General features: G+C 53.4%; 7 protein-coding genes across 7 annotated transcripts; 4 read left to right on the top strand and 3 right to left on the bottom strand.

Moving 5' to 3' along the window:
- Positions 1 to 430: 430 nt before the first annotated feature.
- On the bottom strand, positions 431 to 1,468 carry J4E88_003634 (uncharacterized protein; the record flags this gene model as incomplete). Its single annotated transcript, XM_049397283.1, has 1 exon — positions 431 to 1,468. The coding sequence occupies one exon, from the start codon at positions 1,466 to 1,468 to the stop codon at positions 431 to 433; it is 1,038 nt and encodes a 345-aa protein (XP_049256671.1).
- Positions 1,469 to 1,888: 420 nt separating this feature from the next.
- J4E88_003635 (uncharacterized protein) lies at positions 1,889 to 2,941 on the top strand (the record flags this gene model as incomplete). The annotated part of the gene is made up of 3 exons (XM_049397284.1): positions 1,889 to 2,018; positions 2,144 to 2,652; positions 2,732 to 2,941. The coding sequence occupies 3 exons, from the start codon at positions 1,889 to 1,891 to the stop codon at positions 2,939 to 2,941; spliced, it is 849 nt and encodes a 282-aa protein (XP_049256672.1).
- An 835-nt stretch (positions 2,942 to 3,776) lies between these two features.
- Positions 3,777 to 5,351, bottom strand: J4E88_003636 (uncharacterized protein; the record flags this gene model as incomplete). The annotated part of the gene is made up of 1 exon (XM_049397285.1): positions 3,777 to 5,351. One exon carries the CDS (start codon positions 5,349 to 5,351, stop codon positions 3,777 to 3,779), a length of 1,575 nt encoding a protein of 524 aa, XP_049256673.1.
- A 219-nt stretch (positions 5,352 to 5,570) lies between these two features.
- J4E88_003637 (uncharacterized protein) lies at positions 5,571 to 5,930 on the top strand (the record flags this gene model as incomplete). Its single annotated transcript, XM_049397286.1, has 1 exon — positions 5,571 to 5,930. The coding sequence occupies one exon, from the start codon at positions 5,571 to 5,573 to the stop codon at positions 5,928 to 5,930; it is 360 nt and encodes a 119-aa protein (XP_049256674.1).
- Positions 5,931 to 6,385: 455 nt separating this feature from the next.
- Positions 6,386 to 7,621, bottom strand: J4E88_003638 (uncharacterized protein; the record flags this gene model as incomplete). The annotated part of the gene is made up of 1 exon (XM_049397287.1): positions 6,386 to 7,621. The coding sequence occupies one exon, from the start codon at positions 7,619 to 7,621 to the stop codon at positions 6,386 to 6,388; it is 1,236 nt and encodes a 411-aa protein (XP_049256675.1).
- A 487-nt stretch (positions 7,622 to 8,108) lies between these two features.
- Positions 8,109 to 12,977, top strand: J4E88_003639 (uncharacterized protein; the record flags this gene model as incomplete). The annotated part of the gene is made up of 4 exons (XM_049397288.1): positions 8,109 to 8,307; positions 8,396 to 11,951; positions 12,000 to 12,579; positions 12,627 to 12,977. The coding sequence occupies 4 exons, from the start codon at positions 8,109 to 8,111 to the stop codon at positions 12,975 to 12,977; spliced, it is 4,686 nt and encodes a 1,561-aa protein (XP_049256676.1).
- Positions 12,978 to 13,642: 665 nt separating this feature from the next.
- J4E88_003640 (uncharacterized protein) lies at positions 13,643 to 14,697 on the top strand (the record flags this gene model as incomplete). The annotated part of the gene is made up of 2 exons (XM_049397289.1): positions 13,643 to 13,890; positions 14,073 to 14,697. 2 exons carry the CDS (start codon positions 13,643 to 13,645, stop codon positions 14,695 to 14,697), a joined length of 873 nt encoding a protein of 290 aa, XP_049256677.1.
- Between the last annotated feature and the right edge of the window lie 3,939 nt (positions 14,698 to 18,636).

Below are 18,636 nucleotides of genomic sequence, written 5' to 3' on the forward strand. Positions count from 1 at the left end.
AGTCTGGTGATCACGGCATTTAGGCCGAGACTTACTGAAATGACGCTTGCATGCTAAAGTATCGGTCTTTGAGCGAGTTGGCAATGATCTGGATGAGAGACGAGGGGAAGACCGGGGATGCGCCGATCACGGTGCTTTATGTATAGCCGAACAGGGTCGTGATGGAACGTGCCGACGGGCAGCATGTGCATTCAGTCACCGGCAGTGCGTAAGGCTGTACTGTTTGCGATATGGGTGTCATCATAGAACAAGATAGTTTGTGTAAGATAATAGTGGCCTAGCCAGTGACATGCGAAAGGAAGACGCCTAGCATGTGTCTTTGCAAACGTAATAATCTCTGCGCGATGACTTGGACGTCATAAGAGAGCGCTGTCAAACATGGTAGCATAGTGGCTGTGTGAATCTTTCAAACGGATCGTGGTCTAGTGTATTATGCTGCGACTTCTACAGTATTGACTTGCACACTCTGAATCTTCTGGCTCGCCTGCCCGGTCCCCTTCACATTTTGTTTTGGTGCAAAAGCCTCCACATAATCCCGAACAATCTGATCAAAACCGGTATCTCTCACGAACCCAAGACCCAAAGCCTTAGTGTTGTCAAACTCAGCAGGCCATGAGTATAGAATCTTCTTGCACGTAGGTTCGTCCTTCATCTCAAGCAGTTCAAGCTTATCGCTACCTCCCACCCTCGCAAGAGAGTCCATCATATCCTGCACCGAGACGCCGATACCAGGGAAGTTGAGGCAGCGATCAAACTTCGCGAGGCGATTGATGTCGAAATCCGTAGCTGCGTAGACGAGGTTTTGGACTAATATCCGGGGAGAGCATAGCCAATGTCGCCATTGCTTGTCCTCTAGTGGGATAACACATCTGATGCCATTCATCGGTTCGCGGATCATACCGCTGATGAATGAGCTCGCTGCGGCTGTGGGTTTCCCTGGGCGTACCGAGACAGTAGGGAAACGAAGCGAGATGCCGTCGATGAAGCCGCGTCGTGTGTACTCAGTGATGAGGTACTCGCACATCATCTTCTCCGCGCCGTAGCTTGTCTCCGGTGTCGGCATCTGAGATTCCGTGACGGGTAATGTGACAGAGTTGTTGTATACTGCTTGGCTGGAAGCATATATTACTCTCGCTCCTGGGCACGTTTTCCGGATAGAATCGAATAGTGCGCGAGTAGCATCGAAGTTTGCTTTCATGCCGAGCTCGAAATCGGCTTCTGCGCCTGAGGACATGATGCCGTGGAAGACATAGACGGCTTCTATATCTTTAGTAACGACAGCATCTGACTCTGTGCACAAATCCGCCTTGATGGCCTGTGCTCGTTTTGAGGATCGCGCATCTGATGGGATGGGTGGTTCGATGATGTCGGTGAGGATGAGAGAATGCGCTGCCTTCTCGTCGTCGAGCAATTTCTTCGCTACGAGTTGGCCGATGAAGCCGGCGGCCCCTGTGATGAGAATGCGCATTTTGCTTTTGATAAAATGGGATAGTGTGAGATGACATGCGGCTCTGCCAAACAAACTTTATTCATATACGAATCGCGCTCTGCAACTATCGGAGCGGTGCTTCGGCCGACTGTATGCCCTTGTGATGCAGGCATTTTGCCCGCGACACCTTCTCCTCTCGGTTCATTGTATCCGTAATGATTAGATGCTCGATAGTGTTGGTGGTGTCGGCCGCGGTTGCGGTTGCCAGAGGCTCGTCGCTGCCTGCGAGCCATCGGCGTTTCGCCGGGCCCACTTCTCCGCATCAACGTGAACTGGTCGGCAGATCGACTAGCGAGGTGGCTTCCGCGCCAATTGACACGAATAATACATACCTTCCGAAGCTACTTGCATGATTAGTACGAGCAAATTGTCGCGAACTATTGTCGCACTGCTGACAACATGGAGGACAAACCCGTCTCTGTAGAAGACATCAAGAAGCATGCTAGTGAACAAGACTGCTGGATAGTAGTAGACGATGTCGTGTGGGATATCACAGAGTTCATACCCAGCCATCCTGGTGGCAATGAGAGTGAGTGCATTCAATACCTGCCATTGAAGTTCAAGGTCATGCTGTGTTTGAAGGAATGCAAAAGAACTGGACTTCCAATTCTGGACAGCATCTTTCTGGGAAAACCACCGCTGACAACAACCCAGTAATAACGAAACACGCCGGGCTCGACGCCTCCCTAGCCTACAACTCTGTCCACTCACCCACTTTGATATCCAAGACTCTCGCTCCAGGCAAACGCATCGGCAAAGTCTCGTCCTCAACACCCTCCTACGACCTCCTAAAACCACCTCCAACAGAATCCGCCCAACCCGCCTTATCAATTGCCTCAAAGCCGCCGCTCAGTAGTTTGATCAACAGCTACGACTTCGAAGCCGTCGCCGAGAAAGTTCTCGGAAAGAAAGCATGGGCCTTTTACTCCAGCGGCGCCACGAATCTGGTGACGCGGGATGCGAACAAGAGCATGTTTGATCGGATATGGTTTCGACCGCGGTTATTGAGAAATATCCGGCATGTGGATACCCGGACGAAGATGTTGGGACACAATGTTGAATTGCCGTTTTTTGTTAGTCCGGCTGCGATGGCGCGGTTAGCGCATCCGGAGGGGGAGAGAGCGTTGGCGAGGGGGTGTGAGGGGAGGGGTGTTGCGCAGTGTGTATGTTGATATCTCCGTTTGCTGTGCGAGCTGGAAGACGGGAAGGTGGGAAAGATGATGTGCTAATGCGGACTGCCAGATCTCAACGAATGCGTCGTTTACCATGCAAGAGATTACGGGGAGCGTGAAGAAAGATTCCATACCCTTCTTCTTCCAACTCTACGTCAACAAAGACCGAAAAGCATCTGAAGTCCTTCTCAAAGACGCGGAGAAGAATGGGATCAAGGGCGTGTGGTTTACCATTGACGGGCCTGTGCAGGGGAAACGAGGCAAGTCTCACTCTACCTAACACCCGTCTTTTCCCTCTTTGCATCTTTGCGTATGTGCACGACTCAATCTAATCCCGTATAACAGAAGGCGACGAGCGAGTAAAAGTCGAATCCGCAACCTTCGCCAAAGCCGCCATCAGCGGTGCGGCCGCCACAAACGACAAAAAAGGCGGTGGCCTCGGTCGCACCATGGGCGGCTACATAGACGACACGTTTAACTGGGATGACATCGCTTGGCTGCGCAAAGCAACTAAACTGCCTATTGTAGCGAAAGGGGTGCAGACAGTTGAAGACGCGGTACTAGCTATGAAATACGGGTTGGATGGTATAGTGATAACGAACCATGGAGGGAGAAACCTGGATACGTATGTCCACCCAGCCTTCCCCAACCACATACATAAACGAGAAGAGTGGTTGGCTAATAGAAAACAACAGTTCCCCACCATCCCTCCTTACACTTCTCGAAATCCGACGCCACGCCCCCGAAGTCTTTTCCAGCCTAGAAGTCTACCTCGACTGCGGTATCCGGCGCGGAACCGACATAGTAAAAGCACTGTGTCTAGGCGCTAAAGCTGTTGGAATGGGTCGGCCGTTTTTGTATTCGCTGACGTATGGACAAGAAGGTGTGGAACACTTTATTGACATCATGAAAGATGAGTTGGAGACGACGATGAGGTTGTTGGGTATAACGTCGTTGGAGCAGTGCCATCCGCGGTATCTAAATATAGGGGATGTGGAGCATTTGATTCCGAGAGATTTGGAAGGTGGGTTGCCGGAGATTCCAGGGAAGAGTATGAAGGCGAGATTGTAAAACTTGTTTGTGTTGGAGAACGGAGTGTTAATTCTAACCCTGGCTTATTCGAAGTCGCCCGACTCGAGTGCCCTTTTGTCAGCTCTCTCCTCTTGCATCTTCCTCTCCCTCCTGAACTTCTGATCCAACCCCGCAGCCTTCAGCACCGCAAACCTCACGTGATCAACACCCAACCTCTTCCCTTCTACCAGCGTCTCTGCACTCACTCCCAGAATCTCTCCTAGCGCCCCACCGCCGACCGGGGGCTGGATATCATACTTCAACTTCTCCATCGCCTTTCTGAGTTCCTCAGGGCTACCTTTCGGGGACAAGCGACGCAGCACCTTTCCATCGTGGCGTTTGATCTCCTTGGCTGCGGGAATGTATAGTTTGTCTAGCTTGGAAAGAATGACCTGGTGACTCACACCGGCCAAACGCAGCGAGGCGAGCAGAGAACGGTCTTTATCTTTAATACCGTGTTCGGCGTCAATCAAAAGGAAGACGCGGCGGAGTTGCTTGCGGTTGGTGATGTACTTCATGATTTCTGTACCCCATGACGCGAGTGAACCTTCGCCATAACCGGGCATGTCGACGATAGTCAAACCGCCGAGACCGACGATCTTTTCGCGATCTTGGCCTTGTTTCTTGATGGTTACGCCGTTGCCGGCGCCCAGACCGTAGAGGTTCATTGTTTTGGTGAAGCCGGGCGTGGAGGAGGTACGCGCTAAAAGTGCTTTGATATCGGCGTTTACGACGGCGTTGAGCAACGAGCTCTTGCCAACGTTGGAACGACCGACAAAAGCTACTTCCGGCACGTCGGACTCGGGGAAAAGACGGAATTGAGCTATGCTCCGTAGTAACTTCGCATTCCGACCGTGGGTAGTGAAGAAGTGGTTTGCAGTCGTTTTCTGTGCGACGGTAGGAGGAAAGGTATCCCAGTACCAATTGAAGTCTTGCAATTTGTTGAGATTGAGCGAGAGCGAACTGATTGGTGTCTCGGGCGCTGTATTTGGTATCGTCTCGGATTTTGGTCTTCTGCCCAAGGGCGCTGATGGCGGAGAGGGTACTAGTTCGTCTTGGAACGATTTCTTACGACCCGCGGGGAAATTTGTCTCCCATTTGCGAATGACAACACTCTTTGGCTTTTTGATAAGAGGTTTGTGAGGCGCGTTGAGATGTGCTAATTCCATTTCTTTCCCTTCTTCTTTTAATTGCTCCATCTCCAATTCTCTCTTGTGTCTTCGGCTCTCTCGCATTGCCCGCATTTGTGCGGTGGTCATGGGTGCATCTCTGTTTTGTTGCCGTCTCTCGCGCATCGTGAGAGGTCGTGGTTCATTCGCTACTCGTTCAAGATCCTCCGCAGATGGTTTTTGCTCGTCCGTCAATTCTAAGCGCAGATTGTTTTCCGTCTTGCTCATATGCAGTATACTGCGTGTTGGCGCAGTCGGCCTGAACTTCGCTATCGCATCGCCATTCCAGTGCTTCCGTATCCGTAACCTCGCGTTGGGCGCATCATCTTGAGATGTATCGGTGGTCTGTAGGCGTACTTGCGATCGCGTAACGGTTGTAGACTGCGGGCGCGACAAGCGGTGTATGCAGCTGCGGCATACGTATCGCGAACTTGGCGGTAAGTTGTTCATTGCGTTCGTACAAGAAGACGGAGGGGTACCTAGGTAGTTGTGGTGCATGTGAAGTTCACGACTGGTCCAAGCTCTGCCGCATCTTTTCGCCGCAGCACTTCCGTGTGGTGAACTTCTCCAACACCACCAATAAACTACCACATTTCGAGTACCACGGTCCCCAGGGCTCCTTCCGATATCCAATCTCCCGAACCAATCCGCTCACTTCCACCACCCACAATGGCACAACCCGCCACCCCCCAAATCCTCTCCATCTACCGACGCCTCCTCCGCGAACTCCCCTCCACACCCCAATTAACCCGCACCCAACACCAAAAGCTCTCCGCACCTTCAAAACTGCAACAGCGCATCCGCTCGACGCTCTCGCAATCGAACCCCAATGCCAACGCGCAAAGTCAAATACAACAGGCGGAGCAATTCATACAATATGTGCAGGCGCAACGGATGCATTCGACGCTGCTGGAGCGGTATAATCCGGGTATGGGTATGACGGAGGAGGAGAGGGTTAGGCTGAGCGCGAGGAGGGTGGGCATGAATCTGCCGGTGGAGTTTGAGGAGGAGGGTGGGGAGAAGGCTTGAGGATGGGGGACGGCGATTGGTAGGAGTGAGATGGAAGTGGCCAGGTGCGATTTCAGACATTGGAGGGCATGATGGTTGGAAGGATGACTCGCTGCCGATGCCTGAGAAGTGATGAGGGATGCAATATGGAATCACTAGCATCGCGACACAAAACCGGAGTCTTCTCGGATGGAATGAAGAACACTGAGAGGGCCTGGTACATGGAAATGGAACTAGAAATATGCATATGCAATGTACGATTAGAACTGTACAAATCTATAAACTCAAACTTTCAACACAGTAATCCGACCCTCAGTCGACCAAAGTCTCGTACTAGTGTCGCCAATTAAGGGTATGCTGCTTTTGGTATACATAACTCCGTGTTCGCCATACTCTTACACGCCAAGGCGCATATCCTCTTTCTACTCGTGAAAATGCTTTGCGAATCGTCTCCCATCTATATCCGGTTATGACGCTCAGTCCTCAAACTTGAAGCCCTTGCCGCCAGAGGTGTCAATCATGCCACCCCTGTACGAGCCCCTCTTTCCCTTGTTCTTCTCCTTGGTGAAGCCCTTGCCCTTTGTGACGATCAACTTGGCGTGCGCGCGGTCGGCGTAGTCGTAGGAAACGTAGGCGTTGCTTGCGAGGTTGGGGTCGACTACGACGTCGGGCTTGATGCGCTGGAATCGGTTCTCGACGTGGCTTCGCTTTGACTTGGGAGCGTCTTGTGAAGGAGAGCCGGCCTTGCGCTTGTTGTTCTTTGGCTCGGGGGATGTTGCTGGCAGAGTCTGAGACGAGTCGCTGCCAGAGGCCTTGCGCTCGAGCGCGGCGGGTTTCTTCTCATCATCGCTGTCGGAGTCGGAGTCGGAGGAGCTGTCCGAAGAGCTGTCTGAAGAGCTGGAATCGCTTGAGGACGAGGGTGTGGCAGCCTTCTTTCCGCTCTTCTTGGCTTTCTTCGTCTTCGCTGGCTCTTCGTCAGAGTCGCTGTCGGAGGAGCTAGAGTCGCTGGAGTCGCTAGAATCTGAAGAGTCCGAGTCGCTTGAAGCAGACGATGATGAGACTGAAGCGGCCTTCTTGCTCTTCTTTGCCTTCTTGTCCTCCTTCTCGGCTTCTGAGTCGGAGCTGCTGTCGCTCGAGGAGTCGCTGTCTGAGTCGCTGGACGAAGAGTCGCTGGAGGCATCGGACGAGTCGGAGTCAGGAAGCGGGACGTTGGCGGGCTCTTCTTCAGAGCTGCTATCGGAGTCGCTCGAGTCGCTGGAGGAGGAAGCAGAGGATGAAGACACGGATTTGGCCTTCTTCGCTTTGGGTTTCGCCGGCGCGCTTTCCTTCTCAGATTCGGAATCGGAATCTGAGCTGGAGCTGGAAGAGTCGGAGCTAGAGTCGGAGGAACTCGATGAGCTGGAAGCATCGTCCTTCGCAGCTGCCTTCTTTCCAGCAGTCTTCTTGGCCTTCTTTGGCTTTGCCTCGGCCTCAGACTCGCTGCTTGAGTCGCTGCTGGACGCGCTTTCCTCATCGTCGCTAGCCTCAGAATCGTTGTCGCTCATGGGCGACGCACACCATCGGTCAAACTCCTCGTCAATCTTGGTGACAGCATCCTTCTCGCCCTTCTTCTTGAGGAACTTCTTCACCAGCTCAAGCTGGGGAATTTCTGTCGATGCAGCCTTCTGCTTCTTGTCGCCGCTAGACTTCTTAGAAGCCTTCCCGGTAGCCATTGCGCGGTACGTGTCGTGTTTCGTGGACTGCGGCGGTGGAATGGTGGTGCTGGCGTGAAAGGTAGCAGACGTCGCGCAAGAAAAAAAGTACGGTAGGCGGAATGGTTCAGCGCCCCGGCTGCGCTAGGCCCCAAACGTGATCCCTGTCCCGCGCGCCTGCCGTCTCATATGGAGTACACGACGCCAGACGTCCCTCTCCGCACACCACCCCATTGCCTCTTTCACTCGCCGCCCACATTCTTCCTTCGAACGGCGCACTTGGCAGCAGTTGTTCCGGGACTACCGCATTGAGCACCCCGATTGCTCCTCACCGCCGCTCCACCCGTCTACGTCGCATCGCCCGGCCATCGCAAGACTCATTACCACCTTTCGCGATTCATGGCAGCTCCCGGAGGTCCTCTCGCTAGCGCCCGGCGGCAGTAATCGGCGCATCATCTACCCAAGCCTCCAACTACCCCATCGGTCTCGCAGATAGCTGCATAGCAATATGGAGGGGAGGCCACGCAACTACACCAACGGAGCGGGGGACCCTCGAGCTCCTGCCGGCCGCCCACCTGGCAGCTCGAGGGGGGCGCCTTCTGCCTCCAGCTCCACGCCCTCTGGCATGTCGCGCGCAGAACGATTCGACGACGAGCGGAAGAGAATCACCGACAGCTGCTTCTCCAAGACGGATGACCAGGGCCAGCGTACGTGTCTACATCAGTGCCCGCGCATCTTGGGATATATGCTTGGCATACACCTCTACGTGCTATAGCAGCGACTGACAAACCCAAGTCCAGGAATCTTACATTACCCACATCCGCGTCCAAGAAGATGGCGGCTACCCGCAGTCCCCCCCACCACCGAGCTCGGCCCCGTCGAACAAGAAGGCGCGCATCATCATGATATCAGTGCGAAACACAGGCAGGGTGAAGCTGCACAAAGCCAGGGAGAACGCCAACGGCTCCTTCTCCATTGGAAAATCTTGGCCTATGGAGGAGCTTACTGCTGTCGAGAACTACACCCATTTGAATCCCACCAGCGAAGAGGAGGCTCAGCGAAAGCTATGGGCCGGGGAAAAGGGCTTCACTGTGACCATAGGCAAACCTTACTACTGGGAAGCGGGCACGGCAAAGGAGAAGGAGTTCTTTATTGGAAGTATGGTTAAGATCTACAACAAGTACACTAAAGGAGACTTTCCTATCCTGACAGGATTCAGCGTGACAGAGCTGAACAGTCTGACCAATGGACAGCCGCATCTCGCGACACCAGAAGGCCGAGCTGCCGCAGCCAGTGGTCAGGGTGGTCAAAGTCCGTCCCAGAAGCGACCCGGGCCACCAGATCAAAGACCAATGCCTCCAAAGTCACCTGGACCACCACCGAGAAGACCTGGCGAATCTCCGCCTATATCTGACGGGAGAGCGCTTCCACCTGGCCCAAATCCAAACTTCCGGAGACCTCCTGGAGAGCTAGGGGGGCCGCCTAGAAGACCAGGACGACCAGACGACTTGGGTAGACCGAGTACTGGGGATGACGCCCGTAGACCTCCCCCATTTATGCCGAATTCAGTTTCGGTCGCGCCATCTATGCCCGACCTTCGCCAAAAGCGGTCAATGGACCCAAGCATTCGTTCTCGGCCTAGCGGTGATAGCATGCGGCCTCGTCCTGGCCAGGGACAAAGCCCTATTCCACCTCAATTCGCGTCTCGCAATCTAACACCACAATCTTCAAATTCTGAATTCGCTGGTCGGCCACGGACACCGGATTCAGGCAACTTCCCAGCAAGCTTGAGTCCAGGGCGCGGGCCGCCACGTGAGGATGCGCAATCGCAACGGTCGGAACGATCCCTTGACGAACCATCATTGGACGGCGCGCCTCCAGGTATTGCGCCACCAGATCCACGCAGACAGAACGGGTACCCCTCGCCTAGGAGAGATCCGTCGCCCAGGGGTCTCAGGCCTGGAACAGCCCAAAGCGCTGGTCGACCGGGTACGGCTCAGAGCAACACCAGTTCAAACTTCACACGAAACGACGACATGCCGCCAGAAGAACCGCCCCAAAGGAGAAGGCCACTCATGGAGCCCCGTCCATCACAGATGTCACAACGGAGTGTCGATAGCCAAGGCGCAGAGCCACGCTCAACATTCCATACGCCTTCAGGCTCGCCAGCTCCACCACTGGAAGTACCGCCGCGGAGACGACCTCAGGAGATACCCGAGAGACTGAAGCCCGTTTCTCAGGAAAACATCGCGCCTCCCGCAGACCCACTGCCTTCTCGACCACCACAGCCTACGCCTCCTCCCACATCACCCCTTCCACAAATTCCGACTGCGCCAATACCAGCAGCACCACAAGCTGAGGAAGTAGCGGCACCTGCAACACCACCAACAGCGCCTGAGCCAGAACCACTAGAACGCACCAATTCAATGCCTGAGGATCAAGAACGCCCTGGCCTTGGGCCGATGGTTAAGAAGCCGCTGCTTAACGATAATGCGGCGACCAAGTTCCGCAAGGCAGCAGCGGCGGCAGGCGCATTCAAGCCTCGTGCTGGCGGAGCTGCTGCAAAGCTCTTCAACAAGGAGACGAAAACAACCGATGAAGCAGACGGCGTCAGCGCAGTGTTTGTGCCCCAGCGGCCAACACCAAAAGAAACACCAAAAGAAACACCTCAAGAAGAAGTCGAGAAGACACTCGAAGAGCCCTCCAAACCCATACCAGACAGGTCATCTAAAGAGCGACTGCGCGTTAGTACCGAGGTCGTTCCGTCTGTTACAGTCTCTGGCCCAGGCGATCGCACTGTGGCTGGCGCTGTCCAAGAAGTTGAGGAACAGCCTGCTCCGCCACCTCCAGAAAAAGCAGCGTCAAGGAACATTGAGCCTGAGCCGGAGGTGCGACGAAAGAAGCGCCGGTCTAACCAACAGATTGTCAACATATCCAAGCTTGGTATAGATCCGAACATCATTGACGAACGGGGATTGGAATTTGAGAGTCTACTGACTGAGCTGGGATGGGGAAACAACGAGCTGTCCGCCAAGCACATCGAGTCTCTGGAGAATGACATCAAACGCGAAATCGCCCGCGTGGAGGCAGGGAGCTGGCTAAATCACCTGGAGCAGAAGGACGATCGCGTAGAGGCTGTCGAGCGCATGTTGGACCGCGCGATCGCTGAGTGCGACGAGCTTGAGGGGCTGTTAACCCTATACAACGTTGAGCTGAGCAGCTTGAACGATGATATCGCTTTCATCGAAGCACAGAGTCAGGGTTTGCAAGTGCAGACTGCGAACCAGCGGCTACTGCAGCACGAACTTCAACAGCTAGTCGACACTATCTCGATCACATCAGATCAGCTGGAGTCATTGAGACGCGCTCCTATAGGCAAGATCAATGGACTCAAGGATATTGAGTTTTCTTTGGTTCTGCTCTACAAGGCACTCATTACAATCGACCCATCTTTCGTCGCCGGAGCTCGACAAGGCACGATCAGCAGTGGACCAGGATTTGGTAATAGCGATTTGGCAACGATGCAAGCTCTGCAAGAGAAACGAGACAGGTATCTCAATGAGGGATCCATGTTCCTCGAGAGGCTCAAGAAACATATGGAAATCACATTCGGCGCAGCCTTCCTATCGACGAAAGATGCACTTTCAAGACTCGATGATCAGGGATCTGAGCCATCTCTGAAGAGGAATGTAGAAGCGCATGATGCTGGCCGAAACGAGTTGTGGATGTTGAGCCCAATCATGCTGTTCGCGAAAGAAATTGACAGGGCAGCATGGGACTCACTGTTACGCATGTATCAGACTCAAGCAGCGCAGGTGTATCAACAAGAGGTTCGCGACAATATTCTGGCATGGAGACGGTTCGCAAGAAAGCCCACTGGCGAGGAGCAAGAACTGCTCTTTACCGCACAGGAGAAAGAGCCGGAAACTACCTCCACATTAGGTACGGCAAGGAAGCTGACCGTTAAGCGAAGTCAGACCCTAGCTCGTGGCCTGAGATCAGCGTCTGGAGACAAAGACGGCAAGGCAAAGCCAGCGGCTCAAGATGGTAAATTCCACGCATTCAACGTCTTCGCTAGGATCCTAGAAGACACCGGTCCGGTTCTTTTGACGGAGCAAAACTTCATTACTGAATTCTTCCATGCTACTTCAACTGACTCGCTTGACTTCCCCGAGGCCGTGCAAGCCGCGCCCCCCGAAGCGCGTCGTGGCCCCAACCTCTGGATCCGCAAGCAGTTCGAAGCGGACCGAGCCATGGCAAAACATGTCACTGGTGTCATGGAGGAGATCTTTTCTTTCTGGCCCTCTGAGATTCAGAGCCTTGTGGACTGGGCCACCAAAGCTGATCCTCTGTAAGTCATATTTACGTTATACGTTGCTCGCTCACTGACTCTTCCTAGGCAAGGTGTAGGCATTCTTTGTGCTGTCGACCGGAAGTTGCTCGATATCGCAGAGACGGACCAGGACTTCTTGACAAGGAACCTGCGAAAGATACATGAACGTTTGCAAGGGCTGTTCAGCCGCTTCTTGGACGAGCAGATACGGGCCATTGAAGATACGAAGGTCAAGATCAAGAAGCGCAAGGGCGTCATCTCATTCATGAAGACCTTCCCACACTTCTCTGTCGCGATCGAGAACATGTTGCCGCCTGCTTCAGGAGGCGGAGATAAGTTGGAAATCCGCGACATGGTCGACGAAGCGTACCAAAGGATCAACAAGGCTATGTTCGAGAGCTTAAAGGTCATCGCCAAGGAGTCGCCCACCGTCATGGCCTCACAAGGACAGGGTGATCCCGAAGATAAGGAGGCGCTCAACTACCATATCCTGCTCATTGAGAACATGAACCACTACATGGAAGAGGTTGATGCTCGCTCGGTCACTGTCCTAGAATTCTGGAAGGGCAAGGCTCAAGATGAGTACAGCGAGCACATGAGCCTCTACGTTGACGCCGTCATCCGGAGACCACTGGGCAAGCTTCTGGTAAGTACACCTCTTCGTCTCATACTACTGCGTCTAACATGATCCAGGAATTCATCGAATCAACCGAAACCCTCCTCTCCCAACCCGGCGCAAGCGCCCAAGCCATAGCTCAACGCTCCTCCCACTCACGCTCCGTCTTCAAGAAACTAGTCCACTCCCACGACGCCAAGGAACTTCGCAAAGGCATCGAAGCCCTCAAGAAACGCGTCGACAAGCACTTTGGCGACGCCGACGACCCGACTATCAGCCGCGACCTCGTCTTCAAGGTCCTCAAGGAATGCGAGAAGACATACAACAAGGTTTCAGAGCGCATGACGACTATCAACCAAGATGTATATAGTGGGGAAGTGGAGATTGATTGGGGTACTAAGGAGGTCGAAGCCGCGTTCAGGAGATAGAGTCTTCGGAAGAGTGGGAGTCGGCATCTTCTCGGGTTTGTCGTGTAGTGTCAATTGTATCGCTGTGTTGCTGGTGTTTGCTGTTGTGTTACTAGGATTTGTGTATTGGAGAGTTTTGCAATGACGCGTCTATGAGGATTGAGTTGGTGTTGGGATTGCATGGCTGGGTGCTGGGCTAGGTACGCGGCTTGCATGGTGTTTTGGAGCGGGCGAATGTATCGTTACGCCTTCGGGCTCACATCTTTGCCATCATACCTGCACTATTGAAATATTCCAACCTTCGCACACATTCTAGACTACGATGCAGTACGTCAACACGCATCCTTATGCACGTAAGCAAGATCTCGTATCCTGAATGCGACGCCCGCCGGCGTCCGAACCCTCCGAGCTCCTGCGCGCTATCCGGAAGCTTACCGTCGGACCCCAGTCACAAGTGGAGGTAAGCGAGGAATGACGGCATCGATCCTGACTACGAGTCTAGATCGCCAGGCGCTTTGCAACAACGGTATGCGCCGGATGAACCGCCGATGACTGTGTTTGTTGGGTAGAACAGCGAAGTGCATAAAGAGTACCTGAAGATCCTCCGTCTTCCGATTTGAGGATATATGTTGGGGTGCGCCGAAGTTTCCTCAACCGCATTTCTGATTTCGAAGCTTTGCAACAACATGACGCTCCTGCAAACCCTCCTCCGCGCAACAGCGTTCAAGAATCCTCTTCTACGTACCCTCGTCCCTTCTGTCGCACTCGCATACGGTATCCAAGCTGCCGTAGCCGTACCTTCCATTGCAGCACAAACAGAACGGTACTATGACCTCTCCGGCAGCTTCACATACCTCTCCTGCACAGCCCTCAGCCTAGTACTCCCATACATGCGCGCAAGAGCCGCAGGCACCATCACCGGCGGTATAACCGAGTATTTCAGCGCCCAGGGCCTGGGACAGGGCACGTGGTGGTGGAGACAAGCGCTTTTGAGTGCTGCCGTGGGGATTTGGGCTACGAGATGTACGTTGCATCCTAAATGGCTGGGTTGAAAGAGAGTTGAGGTGCTAATGCTGATGAAACAGTGGGTTCTTATCTCTACAAACGTATATCCAGCGACGAAGGGAAAGACTCTCGTTTCGACTCCATCCGGACCTCCCCACCCAAATTCCTCGTCGCCTTCTTCGCCCAAGCAACATGGGTCTCCCTCTGCACCTTACCCGTCATTCTAGTAAACTCCGTTCCACGCTCCGCCTACGCGACCTCACTCCTTGGGCAAGCCGTATCCTCGAAACCCTACTTAACAGACGTCCTCGGCCTCGCCATCTTCGTCTTCGGTCTGACGTTCGAGGTCGTGGCCGACCGCCAAAAAGACGCCTGGGTCCAAGGCAAAAAGCAAAAGAAACACTCTGAAGAGTTCCTCACACACGGCCTGTGGAGTAAGTCTCGGCATCCGAATTACTTCGGCGAGGCGACGTTGTGGAGTGGTATTGCGATTGCGGCGGCGGGGTTGCTGGTTAGGCAGCCCGCGCAGGCTGCGTTGGGATTGAGTGGGGGGATTGGTGGACAGGTGCTTGTTGCGGGTATGTGTGCGGCTAGTCCGGCTTTTGTGTCTTTCTTGCTGCTGAAGGTTAGTGGGGTGCCGTTGAGTGAGAATAAGTATGATAAGAGGTATGGGGATCGCAAGGATTATCAGAAGTGGAAGAGGGAGACGCCGATGTTTGTGCCGAAGATTTGGTAGGTTGATGGAGAGGAGTGTAGAATATACGTCTCACTCTGGTCATATCAGGAGAAAAGGCTCTTGGTGAGAGCTGAGTATGGGGGAAAGTGGAAGCCGAACAAAGGTGTAGAAAACGATTTCAACGACCTTTCTCCCTCAATTCTTCGGCGAGTTCTTTACAATCCCCAGCGCTTCTTCGTCCATGATTCCTGCTTCCACCAACGCTGCAACCGCATCGCGTATCCAATTCTGACAGTTCCTTATCTCTACCTTCTTTCTCGGTACCTACCACATCCAGTCAATCAGCCATTCGATAAATAGCTGACACATTACAAAACTCACCGTGCTACCCGCAGCAACCAAACTTGGCCCCGGCGGCTTTACACCCAACACGATCTCCTCAAGGCTATCTCTCGCAACTTGATCAACAGACCACTTCCCGTCACCCATTACATCGACAACATGCTCGTCCGCAACTTCCCCCAAAGAGATGAGTTGGTGCCGCCGGCCATCAGCACCAAGTTCGTGGTTACGTTCGAACTCTATGCTGAAGCCGGTTGCTGCATCGCCGGTTGCGTTGAGATACGTTCCCGTTTGAGGGTCGGTAAACGAGAGGTGCGGGATCCAGAAGCCCCAGTGCGCGGGGAAGAGAGGGGAGTTGAAGACGATGAGGTAGATTGGTCGGGGCATATTCTACTCTTCGGTGATGAGTGTGGAAGGATTGGGGTTGAGGCTGTATTCGGAGGTTTTGCTGGCAAGCAAGGGGGTGCGCAGCGCTAATGCACTGTGCCGCCCCCGCGATCAGCGTTGCATACCTGAATATCTTAAACGTGCTAGGCATCAGCGTTGTACTCGTATACAAGCAAGATGCTTGAGAATCTTTTCGATAACGAAGTCTCTAGTTCCTCAATATGTTGCGGTAGACAATCACAAGTCGCCATACCGCTGCAATACCACAAATTGCATTCCATCCTTGCAAGATGCCGGTTCTAGAGTTACCAGTCTGGCTTCGCATGTTCGTTCGATTCCTCAACACTCTTTATATCGTACTAACACCATCCAGTATCTTCTTGGTTCTCACCGTGGCGTCCTTCATACCACAACTTCACCGTACCATCTTCAGAAAGAAAAGTTCAGGCATGTCGACAAACTACCTGCTTTTCAACCTCATCTCAGCAACCGAACAATTCACCTTCACGTTCTTCTATATTGTAGATTCCATTCGAGAAGACAAAGGTTTTCACCGCGAACCCGTAACCACGGGGAATTGGATCGATCTAACACAAACCGTTGTTGTACTGCTCTATTGGCTTACCCTGTATGCACCCGTTGCATTCCTTCCATTTCTCCAGCTCAAACAGCACAAGCACTGACTCTCATCGTTTACGATAGTTCAATCCTACATCTCCACTACCCCTCCCCCTACCGCGACGTCTCAACAAGCTCCGCCATAACAGCCTATGCAACGTATTTCTTCCTACTAGTCTTCCCCATCTTCGTCGATGCCTTCTACGCTAAGGATATACACTGGTTTTACCACATCATGTTCGCCTGGGCATGGTATGGCGCGCACATCCTCTGCATCAATTGGATTGTCATCGGTTTGGTTATCGCGTCGTTTTTCTGGCAGGCGAGAGCGATTCGTGCCGAAAGGGAAGAGGAAGAAGAGGAGGAGAATCGGGACGAGGCGAAGGAGGAGGCGCTGAGCCGTTTGGGGCTTGCGATGCAAGCGGTGGTATTTACTGGGGTGGGTGTGGCCTGGGGGTTAAGCGTCGAGATGCCTTCGCGGTGGGAGTGGTACAATGGGTATTTGGGGTGGTGGAATGGATGGTATCGTTATGCGGGCTGGACTGCCGTTGGTTATGTGATGTTCGCAGGTGTACAGGCAGGCTTGCTATGGGAGGTGATGCGGGATTGCAAGGAAAGCAATGGATGTGATGATGATGAGACGGAGCCGTTGCTGCACGCATGAAGGCAGTCTTAAGACCCTGCTAAACTTTTACCGATTAGAAACGAAGTAGTTAGCCACTCTTAGGTTGAAAGTGATGCAAACCTCGTTAGTGAAGTCCCTACCTAAAATTGCTACTACACTTGTCTACCCGCACTGCGCATCCTATAATTAACGAAAGACGCGCACTTTATTTTACGCTAGATTCACATTTAATCTTGTATCTATTGGCTTCTCTCACAGCAACAATCAATTCATGAAAGGTATCATCAAATCTACATCACACTCACGCCAACGCGCCCATCGGGTCCCACAGCTCTAGCATCTTCGGCTTCTGCTCGAGCACCTTCTTAATCGTCGAGCTGACAACGCTGGGATCGACGACGGCCTGGTACACAAACTCATCCATCCAAGCATCGCTCATGACAAAGTAGCCCTTGTCACCTGCACGCTCACTCCACGAGTTCTCCACCCTCCAGCGCACGGGCTTGCCATCAACAACATGTACAGCCGTCAGCACCATAGCATGCGTCATCTGGCTCTCACCGGTCTGCAGACGCTCCGCCTTGGACATGCCGAGCTTGATATTGAAGCCGAGCTCGTACTCGAAGAGATCGGTGTCCATAATTCCCTTGGTGGAATCGGAGTACTTGCCTACATCCGAACCAAAGAAGACGGGCATGCCTTTCTTCAGCATCGCAATGCAAGCATCTTTGATGGTCTTCATGTCGACATTCACATACGTCACTGGTCGGCCGTTCCAGACGTTACCGAGTCGCTTCACGCTGAGCAGACGGTTGTAAGGGTTGCGCGGGTCGTTTACAAGCGAGAAGAGCGAGTGCACGTCCGTTCCAGACAGCGCGCGGACGGTCTTGTTGTCGGAGAGTTCTTTCGCAAAGGCGGTGGGTCGCGTCTTGACGGTGCAGAAGTTGCCGTCCTTGTCATAGTACTCCCAGGTGAACGGCTTGGTAGAGCATGGGGGAGGTCCTAGCATCAGTGTAAGGATTAGGTGGATTTCACGCAGCATCTTCTCCTTCTCTTCGGCAATAGTCGCCTTGATCGCGTCTGGCGATGCGTTGCTGGATGCGATGGCACGTAGACGGACGGCATCCTCCCGCAACTTGGTGGTGATCAGACGGTCCATGGTGGACGAGTTGGACGCGTTGAACGAGTCTGGGTACAGCGAGTGCGGTACCAGACCATACTTCTGCACGAGGTTGGCCACCATATCCCACTGTCCGCCGTCACCGACAGGGCTGGACATCAGCGCCTGCACGATCCGGCTGTCAATCTCCTCACTCTTTGTATCCAGTATGCTTTCGAGGAAGTAATTTGCCTTCTCAATCTTGTCCCAGTAGAAGAGGTATGCCTGTGACAGCTGGAACTCGGACAGCTTGTACTTCTTCATGATAGCGACGCGGAAGACGTTGGTGGAAGCGAAGAGCCAGCATCTTCCAGATGAGGCTTGGTTTGTGACGGGCGAGCCCTCGAAGGGAATCTTGATGTTGAACTTCTGGGTGTCTGCGATGACAGCGGATCGGGATGAAAGTACGGCGTTGGCAGAGTTGGAGCTAAGAGCTGCGAGAGCGAGGCGGTTCTACAGAGGTAAGTAAGAGACGGTACAAGAGCTGTGTGTAGTACCTTTGGGTCTTCCATGAGCTCCTTCTCCCACTCTGACACTGAGGCGGCAGATACATCTTGTCGGTACTTGACGCCGGGGGTGTATCGAGGTGCTTCGACAGTTAGACTTGGTATACCATTCCAAACGCCATGTAACGTACGAGCCTCTCCGCCAACAACGACAAATCCATCCTTCTCGTTCATGGGTCGTTCATCCTTCATGTGGAGTGCTTGGAGTCGCTCCATCAACTTCTCATTAACAGCAGCATCGGACGGTCGTGACTGGTTGTTACCCATGATGAAGATGGGGACAGAACTTGCGGACTATCGTACAGCTCTCGATCAAGAGATAGCTATGTGTTGTAATCTGGGGAAGCTCTGGCTGCCCATCA

Source organism: Alternaria novae-zelandiae (assembly GCF_023758075.1).
Source record: "Alternaria novae-zelandiae strain BMP 2774 chromosome Unknown scaffold_6, whole genome shotgun sequence".
Taxonomy (NCBI): Eukaryota; Fungi; Ascomycota; class Dothideomycetes; order Pleosporales; family Pleosporaceae; genus Alternaria; species Alternaria novae-zelandiae.